Source organism: Hordeum vulgare, chromosome 5H (assembly GCF_904849725.1).
Source record: "Hordeum vulgare subsp. vulgare chromosome 5H, MorexV3_pseudomolecules_assembly, whole genome shotgun sequence".
Lineage (NCBI taxonomy): Eukaryota > Viridiplantae > Streptophyta > Magnoliopsida > Poales > Poaceae > Hordeum > Hordeum vulgare.
Genome location: NC_058522.1, coordinates 526,872,221 through 526,883,389, shown reverse-complemented (window position 1 = coordinate 526,883,389; position 11,169 = coordinate 526,872,221). Strand labels below are relative to the sequence as shown.

At 42.5% G+C, this 11,169-nt stretch overlaps 1 protein-coding gene across 1 annotated transcript; it reads left to right on the top strand.

Annotated features, from left to right (window-relative positions):
- Positions 1-985: 985 nt before the first annotated feature.
- On the top strand, positions 986-8,089 carry LOC123452229 (DExH-box ATP-dependent RNA helicase DExH3). Its single transcript, XM_045128845.1, has 19 exons — positions 986-1,354; positions 1,470-1,624; positions 1,727-1,814; positions 1,920-2,150; positions 2,360-2,455; positions 2,563-2,751; positions 2,841-3,000; positions 3,097-3,227; positions 3,357-3,527; positions 3,604-3,876; positions 4,108-4,302; positions 4,975-5,178; positions 5,387-5,456; positions 5,530-5,678; positions 5,908-6,216; positions 6,296-6,355; positions 6,451-6,603; positions 6,690-6,800; positions 7,258-8,089. Exons 1-19 carry the CDS (start codon positions 1,136-1,138, stop codon positions 7,744-7,746), a joined length of 3,453 nt encoding a protein of 1,150 aa, XP_044984780.1. The 5' UTR covers positions 986-1,135; the 3' UTR covers positions 7,747-8,089.
- The last annotated feature ends 3,080 nt before the right edge of the window (positions 8,090-11,169 follow it).

Genomic DNA, 11,169 nt, shown 5'->3' with positions numbered 1-11,169 from the left:
CTTCTTCTGGATTTGAGTATCGTTCCAATAAGATTGGACAAACAGATGCATCGACAGAGGATTTTGAAATATATCTCCCAAATCGCCCACAAGGTGATCACCATACGGACAAAGAGATGATGTGGGAGTTGTTTCATGACGAAGAAGATCCACTCCCTCACATTATCTGTGTCATATTGGCACATCTGCTTACCAGCTCCTCATCTGTCAATGCCCAGATACTTCTTGCCATCGAACAGTTGACCAAAGCATGTCTTCATGAATCCCTAGCTCCACACAACATGCATCCCCCAGGTGAACATGTTTCTCTGATGGAGCAAGTCTGAGGTGGGCATAGAGCTTCTCGCAAGCCTTCACACAAACAATTTAACCTTGGAAGGGACATCAACGCCCCACATATTTGTCCATTCATCGGATTCATGTTCGTTGGCCGAGAAACCTTCTTTTTCGTCTATCTAATTTTCACTTGTAAATTTTGTGAGCAAGATCATCTTGTATGCTAACTTCATAAAAAAAGTTTCCCGCTTCACGGTCAGAAAATCTTATACAGTATGTTTCTTGTGCATAATAGAATCGATAGTGTCGATTCAGCATCAATTGACAAAAACCCCTCACGCGCTAGTTGTTCATTCCATGCCGCCGCTGATGCATTGATCAGCTCGGATACGAGGCACGGTGGGTTCGAAATCAATGGCGATACATGTCTTCAAATGTTCGCAGTGTTTCCGTTTCCAATTCTGTGGATGATGCCCTGTGTCAGCGTATCTCTTTTTTTTAGAGGCTGTGTCAGTGTATCTCTTCCATCAAGAATGGCTCGCCAAATTTACGACGGCCTGGGGTTTGGTGGTCTGGGTAGGAGTTGCGAACGGTCCTGAACGAGTGTTTTTTTTCTCCAGAATGATGCACAGGCCCAGTTTCAGAGCCGAGCCGTAAAGAGCTGAAGGCCGCCATTCGGATGGCCCAATAAGGTAACCCCGTGGATCACAAAAGAACCAGCCCAAGCTTGAACGAAGGGAGCCAAGCCGCCGCCGCCTCCCCCGACGCCGGCGTCGCCTCACTCCCCTCATCCATCTCCTCTTCCGGCCATGCCCGCGCCGCCGCAGAAGTAGAGCCCACCCAATTAGCCAACAGTAGCATGCGCCGCGTCTTGCGGCGCGGGCTGGGCATCCTCCTCGTCCCACTCCCTGGCCCACTCAGCCGGCCGCCGCCGCCGCCGATCCCTCTCGCTGCCCTCCTCCTCCTCCCGCGCCGCCTCGATGCCTTCTCCCGTCGCCCCTTCTGCGGCTACAGCGGGGGCCGCGCCGTCGAGCAGTTCTCCGACGACGAGTACGACCACGAGTACGAGGACCACCGGGTATGCTCCACTCCCGCCGGGCCGCACATCTTATCTATGCTGCTCGCAAAAGAAATTTCTTCCTCCCTTTTTCTTCGTCTCGTTCGCTGCCTCTCACACCAAATGCTAACCGCAGCCGTCGTCGTCGGTGGCGAACATCGACGAGTGGAGGTGGAAGCTGAGCATGCTGCAGCGCAATGCGGAGGAGCAGGAGATCATATCCAGGGACCGGAGGGACCGCCGGGACTATGACCAGATCGCCAACCTCGCCAAGAGGATGGGGCTCTACAGGTTCTGCACTGTAATTTCACCTGCTCCCGGTTCTTAATTTCATATGCGGTCACAAAAATGTTGATGGATCTTTCGGGCGGTGCTGCCTTTGTGGGACGACAGTGAGCTGTATGGGAAGGTTATTGTTGCGAGCAAGGTCCCGCTACCGAACTACAGGCCGGATCTGGACGACAAGCGTCCGCAAAGAGAGGTGAGTCCATGCAATCCAATGGCAAGATCACACATTTTTCTCTATATTGCAAATGCATTTCACTTGAATGATGTGTATATGTTTGCTGCGCTTGGAAACAAACAGGTGGTGATCCCGCTAAGCTTGCAGAGGAGGGTTGAGGGATTTGTGCAGGAGCACCTTGACCGTTCGCTCTTGCCATTTGATAAAGACAGTGGCAAGACAGAAAGTGGTTCTGAGAAAGCTGAGCATGTCAACTTGGATGAGAAGCTGGATCCTCTGCTCGACGAGTCGGTCATGGAGAAGATCCTTCAGAGGAAGAGTCTTAGGATGCGCAATTTTCAAAGAAGTTGGCAGGTATGATACACTCTAAGAGTATCTGAATGCTGCATAGTTTTATTTCTCTTGTTCTTAGCATATAGCTTAATTTATATTAGAGGAAAGAAACAAAGGATGATGGACAAATATCTTCTGCACCATTTCTTATATGTTCATTTGTATAACTTTACGGGAGCTGCTGATTCATGGACATATTGGATTAAGCTTTTTTCTACTTGTAATAAAAGGAATCACCTGAAGGTGTTAACATGGTAGAATTTCGGAAATCGCTCCCAGCATACAAGGAGAAGGAAAGGCTTCTGGCAGCCATTGCACGTAATCAGGTACACTTGTCTGGGAGGAACTTATGAGATTAGTGCACTCAATGGAAACATGTGTCACGATTCCTATATGTCGTTCTATTTATCTGAATATTCATGTGCAATTCCAGGTTATAGTTATTTCTGGGGAGACAGGGTGTGGAAAAACAACACAGTTGCCTCAATTTGTGTTGGAGTCAGAGATACAATCTGGTCGTGGGGCCTTTTGTAATATAATCTGTACACAGCCACGAAGAATATCTGCAATGGCTGTTGCAGAAAGAGTATCCACCGAAAGAGGTGAAAACCTTGGTGAATCGGTAAGATGGAACTTCTGATTTGCTACCTTTTGTTATTGGCGCCCATCTCCATTGTAATTTTTGGCATACAACGCTAGCTTTTTTAATAGGTTGGCTACAAAGTTCGTTTGGAGGGAATTAGAGGAAAAGATACACATTTACTTTTCTGCACCAGTGGTATTTTACTGAGACGATTGCTGAGTGACCGAAACTTGAATGGAGTGTCTCATGTATTTGTTGATGAAATACATGAAAGAGGGATGAATGAAGGTTGTGTCTCAAGACCTTATTATTTGCCCTTACGATCGTTTTGTTCCCCATTTAACTCATCACAATAATTAAATTATTATTGCTTTGGTCCGTCAGATTTCTTATTGATCGTTCTAAAGGACCTATTGTCACGGCGGCCTGATCTAAGGTTGATATTGATGAGTGCTACTTTAAACGCGGAACTGTTCTCAAGTTATTTCGGAGGAGCGCCAACTATCCACATTCCTGTGAGTTGTTATTTTTTCGAATGTGAATTATATCACTGTATATACATAATGCTCATCTGCTAGCTTGTGTACATTTGGTATAACTGTGTAAGTGATCTTGCATCCATTGCATTCTTCCCCTGTATTCAGGGATTCACACATCCAGTGAGGGCGCATTTTCTGGAAGACATATTAGAAAGGACAGGCTATAAGATGACAGCAAGTAATCAACTTGACGATTATGGCCAAGATAAAGTGTGGAAGACTCAGAGACAGCTATTACCCAGAAAAAGGAAAAATCAAATTACTACACTTGTCGAGGTACTTGTTCTATATAGAGATTAGTGACTGCAATTATTGCTCAACATTCTTCAGATATTGTTATTGTACTATGCAGGATGCCCTTCAAAATTCGAACTTTGAAACCTATGGCTCAAGGACACGTGATTCTCTGGCAAACTGGAATCCTGACTGCATAGGGTTTAATCTCATAGAGGCTGTTCTGTGCCACATATGTCGCAAAGAGCGAGCTGGTGCAGTTTTAGTTTTTATGACCGGATGGGATGACATTAGCTCTTTGAAGGATCAATTAAAAGCACATCCATTGCTAGGTGACCCAAACAGAGTGTTACTGCTTTCATGCCATGGCTCCATGGCTACTTCTGAGCAGGTAATTGATCCTAGTTTTGCATTTCTTATTGAAATGAGATTGCTTTGTGATGCCAATTGTGTCGCTGGATCTGAGATACATCTTCTATTGTGTAATTGCATCTTATATACACAGATTCACCTTGTTTACTAGTTCATTGATGTGTATATACCATTATATCCGTGGCATCCTGTGTGCATTGTATAATTATCTGCCGTTCACATCTATATTTAATACTATGTTTTTCCGCAGAGGCTAATATTTGATAAGGCACCTCCTAATGTTCGGAAGGTAGTACTTGCCACTAACATGGCAGAAGCAAGTATTACAATAAATGACATTGTTTTCGTCATGGATTGTGGAAAGGCAAAGGAAACCACATACGATGCTCTAAACAACACTCCCTGTTTACTACCCTCATGGATTTCTAAGGCTTCTGCCCGTCAGGTACTGCTTACCTTTAGTTTTTGGTCTCTTCTTCCGTCACCAGTACTCTCTTCGGCTTAATCTTTGGTAAATGCGACATATTTGCACCCACATTCAGCACCAGCTTCTTTCCTTAACTCGAAGCATTGTTTCCCTTCTGCATGTTATGTGTAGACTAGTGAGGCTCTTGTCTTTGCCAAGTTATGCATCATTTTGTTATTATGTTTAGCCGGTGTGTCAGCTACTTACAATGTTTATATGGTTTGCCTGCACAAGGCAATGAGGGCATGCCTTAATATGGGGTCATTTGTGGTCATACCTTGAAGAAATTTAGCCCATTGGTTTATATCAAGTCAAAAGGCTTATTTTTTAGCAGAGCTCCATGATTTTCTTTTCCTCGCTTAATAATAAATGTATTCCTCTACAAGCACATCCATGTTCACATTCCTCTCATGAAGTTATTTTTAGTCAAGGCATTCTTTTATTTTGCTTTGGTGGTCAATATATACTTATCACTTTTCATTAGTTACAAGCAAGAAATTTTCTTAGCAATGATCCTTTTTGTGTATGACAGTGAACCTATCTCTACCATATCAATCTTGATTGCGATATGATCACACTCAATACTTTTTGTTTACAAAGCATTGGTCTTTGCTACCATTCTTATGTGTTCCTCCCAATATCTTTATGCAGAGGCGGGGCAGAGCTGGTCGTGTCCAACCTGGAGAATGCTACCATCTCTACCCCAGATGTGTATATGATGCATTTGCAGAATACCAGCTTCCAGAGCTTCTTAGAACTCCTTTGAATTCTCTGTGTTTGCAGATAAAAAGTTTGCAGGTTGGCAGCATTGGGGAGTTTCTATCAGCTGCTTTGCAGCCTCCAGAACCACGAGCCGTATGTGTTGAAATCATATACTTAGCATTTGGATATTTCCTTTCTTTGCGTTTGCGTCCACATAATTTAGTTGTATCTTTAAACTTTCGACATTTCTTGGGCTCTTACACAGCTTATAAGCCTACGAGTTATTGTAATAAGTAGACAGTAAAGGGTTCAGTTTTTGTCCTTTTCATTTTTGTGTTCTGACCACACGATAAATATGTAGGTCCAAAATGCAGTGGAATTCCTGAAGTTGATCGGATCATTAGATGAGAATGAGAACCTTACTGATCTAGGTATGTCTTATATTCTGCTCTCGTCCAAACTCTACAGAAACATATTGGTACTCAAATTTATTCAACTTTGTAGGAAGATACCTCTCCATGCTTCCAGTTGATCCAAAGTTGGGAAAGATGCTTATAATGGGTGCAGTTTTCCGTTGCATTGACCCTATACTTACTGTGGTTGCTGGATTGAGTGCCCGGGATCCTTTCCTGTTACCACAGGACAAGAAAGATGTATGACTTCAGTTTCCACTGTCTGACTATATCTTCGTTACCAGTTTTAGTTTTGAAATGATTCTCTCACCTAAGAATTTTGTGATAAAAGTTGGAAAGATCTAAATACCACCAATATGTACACATGGTGGCTATTGCCTATGCATTGACTATGTTTCGTTCATCCCCAAGCCTTTTTTTCTTCATTCAGCTAAGAAGGCTTAGCTTACAGTTTTGTCATTGTTATTAGTTGGCAGGAACTGCAAAATCAAGATTCTCAGCGAAAGATTATAGTGATCATATGGCCCTTGTCCGAGCTTATGAAGGATGGAAGGATGCTGAGAGGGAAGGATCTGGTTATGAGTACTGCTGGAGGAATTTCCTTTCTGCTCAAACACTACAAGCCATTCATTCTCTTCGAAAGCAATTCAGCTATATCTTAAAGGACGCTGGTTTGATAGACTCTGATGCAAATACAAATAATAGTTTGAGCCATAATCAATCATTAGTCCGTGGTGTAATTTGTTCTGGACTTTTTCCTGGGATATCATCTGTTGTGGTAAACAGTCGCCAACAATCTCCATTTCAGTTGTATTAAACATAAGACAGTTCAATTAATCTTTTGCATTTCTTTGCAGCATAGGGAAAACTCCATGTCCTTCAAGACCATGGATGATGGCCAAGTTCTTGTTTATGCTGTAAGTGCATACAGGAGGGCCCTGAAATTCTCAAGTACAACATCATCTTTCAGATATTTTGATATCCGACTACTCTGACATTACGGTTTGTGCAGAATTCGGTGAACGCTAAGTACCAGACCATCCCTTATCCATGGCTGGTCTTTGGTGAGAAGGTGAAGGTAAATGCTGTCTTCATCCGTGATTCAACTGGAGTATCAGATTCCATACTGATCTTATTTGGTGGTGCTGTTACAAAAGGAAGTGCGGTATGTTGAATATTCTGTCAAATGCTTTGTTTTTGTATTTTGCATTTTTTGTTACACTGATCTATACCTTCTAACTTGTCTTACAGGCTGGGCACTTGAAGATGCTTGATGGTTACATTGATCTATTTATGGATCCTAGCCTGTCTGAGTGCTACTTGCAACTTAAAGAAGAACTTGATAAACTTGTACACAAGAAGGTAAGTGCTGCAGCCGATTAATTTGAAAGGTGTTCTATAGATCTCGTATCATAAGATATTTTATCAGAGTCAACAAATAATAAGTAAAAGAAACATCGGTGATACTTTAGGTACCAAATTACATTCCTCCATCATTTCTAGTAGCTAACAATGGAACAATGATTTCACTGTTTATCACGCTGTTACTTCTGAACATGAAGCATCTGTTACTTCATACCCCCTCCGTCCCAAAATTCTTGTCTTAGATTTGTCTAGATATGAATGTATCTAGTCACATTTTAGTATTTAGATACATCCATTTCTAGACAAACCTAAGACAAGAATTTTGGGACGGAGGGAGTATGTGCCACCAGTAAGAAATAAAGAAGTTGTTGAGCACCCGTTTTGCATTTTTTGGTTACCATGTCCGGTGTATATACTAATTGTGCTTGCAATGTGGCAATTTTCCCAAATCCAGCTTGAAGACCCAACCTTTGACATTCACAAGGAAGGCAAGTACATTTTATTTGCTGCACAGGAGCTTGCTGCAGGCGACCTATGTGAAGGAAGGTTTGTGTTCGGCCGAGAAACGAGCCGAGCGAGGCTTCGTGACAACGAAGAAGGCAAAAGCAACATCATAAAGGATGGAATGAATCCAAAAAGCCTGCTGCAGACCTTGCTGATGAGGGCAGGCCACACGCCTCCAAAGTACAAGACAAAGCACCTGAAGACCAACGAGTTCAGGGCCATGGTGGAATTCAAAGGGATGCAGTTCGTCGGAAAGCCGAAGAGGAACAAGCAGGTTGCGGAAAGGGACGCCGCAATTGAAGCACTGGGATGGTTGACACAAACGTCTGGTACAAAGCTCCAAGACGAGGGTGACGACTCCCCGCTTGACCTGACCGATAACATGCTTAAGCTGCTTTCTAGACCAAGGAAACGGACGAGAAATAATCCGAAGAAATGATTTTCGCAAGGTTAGGTTCATTGACCCCTGACAGTTAAACTGACACCATTGTCTGTTGGCAGTATTAGATGCACTGTGCCCCAGAAAGAATCTCCACTGAGCTTCCGCAAGTGCGTCGACTTTCAGCCGCCTCACTAACGATAGGACGATCGGTGATCACTTCATTATCATCCCCCTTCTGGTTGAATTTGTTTTGAGCCATGTGTTTGATATTGTGTTATTTACCATCACTGGGGAACCTAATTGAAACTCTTATCATTGTATAATTTTGAATAAGATTTTGTATGGTTCATCATGTATATGCATACAACACCATTGAAGCTAAGATTTATTCACCACCGAACCACGGGGCACTTTACCTGTCTTCGGTACGAGGCGGTGGGCAAATGCATTCAAGCTGAGTGTTTTTTTTCCTTGAAGAAAACATGGGTTGAGTAATTCTGTCAGCAAGAAAAACATGGGTTTGAGTTTCTCGTCTAAAAAATGCTTCCTCTGTACCTAAATAATTGTAGCTGGGAATACTAGTCTAATTTTCTCCAACAACAATTTACTACAGTATACCAATTTAAGTCTGATTGAGGTCATGTTATTAGAAGGCAGTGTGGAGCGAACCGGTGACGACGGCACCCGTGAGGAGTGACACAAGGAGTGGTATTCGGGAGGTTTTCTTTCCCATAAAAACTCTTCTAAACCCTAAAAACTCTAATGTAAAAAATTCTCTTTCCATAAAAACTCTTCTAAACCCTAAAAACTCTAATGTAAAAAATTCTCGAATAGACATGTGGGGTGCTAGAGAGGCTTTTGTAAAAACAAAGGACCAATGTCTGTTCTTTTCATAGTGGTATTGCTCCTATTGTCAAGAAAAAAAATGTTTTTAACAAACTAAAAAACACGTTTTTTGCTCGCAAAATAAGAGGTTTATTATGGCGATTGCACTTTAATTGGGAAATATCCCGTCTATTAAATACTCCCTCCGTTCCAAAATAAGTGTCGCTGCTTTAGTATTAAATTTGTACTAATTTAGTACAAATTTAGTATTAAATTACGACACTTATTTTGGGATGGAGGGAGTAGGAGTTACTACATACCACTCAAATAATATATTTTTGCAGATTTTATGAAAAAAAACATCAAATCCATATCAAAGGGGGATGCTCCTTTCCTCTCAAACCTTGCTTCTATATAAACTCAACCCTACTAGCCATTCTTCTCATCATTCCACCCTCCCTCCCCCTCCCCCAGTCGTCGCTGCGATCCCTCTTCATCGCCAGTCCTCCTTTCTCCTTCACTTCCACTACCATCCATACCTCCCTCCCAAGAGGGCCACCACTTTAGATCTTGCCTTGCCTCCCCTACTCCATGTTCCTCTTGGGTGAGGTCTGCACACATCCACTTTTCCTCCTATATGCACCCTAAATTGTTTCGCGTGGAGATTGCTAAACCTTCATAGCCCATCATCATGGGTTCTTCCCTCCTTTAGTAAGTGTGCATGACGGAATACAATGGATATGAAGAAGAGGATGAAGATCTAGTCCACAAAGAGTGGCGCACATCCATAGGTGGGAGATTCGACTAGTTAGTATCCTCCATGTGACCAGGTGATGGAGCACCATCTCCCACCCACTTTGGGGTGGTGCACCATGGTAAAATATTTTTTAGCCAAAGGGAACTGGAGAATGTTTTTTTTAGATTGTATGCATATACTAAGTCATGTTGGTGAAAATTGGCGCGGGTTATAAAAACCAAGGGATGGTAGGAAGAGGAGACATAAGGGCCTTGACATCAACATCTATTTAAGGCATGTGTTTGATACTGTGTTATTTACTATCATGGGGGCAAACTGAAAATTTATCATTCTCTAAATTTAATTAAGATTTCGTACGGCGCATCATGTATATGTATACAACACCACTGAAGCTGAGATATTTTTAGGGAAGGAAAGGAAACCTATGGATTTTGTTCCACTCCGTTGGATCTACATGCACTTACCAGTCTTGGGCATGAGGCGATTAGCAAATGCATTCAAGTCGAGTGTTTTTTTAATTCAAGAAAACATGGGTTGAGTATTTCTGTCCGCAAGAAAAACCTGGGTTGAGTATTTCGGCCCGCAAGACAAACCTGGATTAGTTTCTCGTCTAAGATAAACTAATTTGAGTTTGGTTCAGGTTAGGATGTTAGAAGGCAGTGTGGAGTGAGCCAATGACGTCGGCTTCCGTGAGGAGGCGACACAAAGAAGGTTGATCGAATTGCCAACATCGCGATCCTGGAAGAGCGTGCGTGCTATGGGAGCCGACAACGACAATTGATTCAGGGACGAAGATATGGAGGATGGCAAGAGGACAAGCCTATTACTGGTGGAGGATTGCCGCAGATACGTATGATTCAAGAGTATGTGATTTGGCCTTGTTGTGGTATTTGGGAGATTTTCTTTTCCATAAAAACTCTAATGTCAAAATTTCTTGAACAACCATGTGGGGTTCTAGAGACGTTTTTCTAAAACAAATGACTAGAGTTTGTTTCTTCCATGATGGTAATAATTGTTGGAAAAATGCTCTAGAGGCAATAATAAATTAGTTATTATATTTCCTTGTTCATGATAATCGTTTATTATCCATGCTATAATTATATTGATTGGAAACTCAAATACATGTGTGGATACATAGACAACACACTGTCCCTAGTGAGCCTCTAAGGACTATCTTGTTGATCAAAGATGGTCAAGGTTTTCCGACCATAGACATGAGTTGTCATTTGATAACGGGATCACATCATTAGGAGAATGATGTGATGGACAAGACCCAAACTATGAACGTAACATGTGACCATGTCAGTTTATTGCTACTGTTTTGTGCATGTCAAGCATCTATTTCTATGACCATGAGATCATGCAACTCCTGGGCACCGGAGGAATGCCTTGTGTGTATCAAACGTCACAACGTAACTGGGTGACTATAAAGGTGCTCTATAGGTATCTCCAAAGGTGTCTGTTGGATTGGCGTGAATCGAGACTGAGATTTGTCATTCCGTATGACGAAGAGCTATCTCTGGACCCACTCGGTAATACAACACCACAATGAACTTGCAAGCAATGTGACTAAGGAGTTAATCACGGGATCTTGTATTACGGAAGGAGTAAAGAGACTTGTCTGTAACGAGATTGAACTAGGTATGGAGATACCGACGATGGAATCTCGAGCAAGTAACATACCGTTCGACAAAGGGAACAATATACGAGATTGGAACAGTATACGGGATTGATTAAATCCTTGACATCGTGGTTCGATCGATAAAGATCGTCGTAGAATATGTAGGAGCCAATATGGGCATCCAAGTCCCGCTATTGGTTATTGACCGGAGAGTGTCTCAGGTCATGTCTACATAGTCCTCGAACCCGCAAGGTCTGCACACTTAAGGTTCGATGAC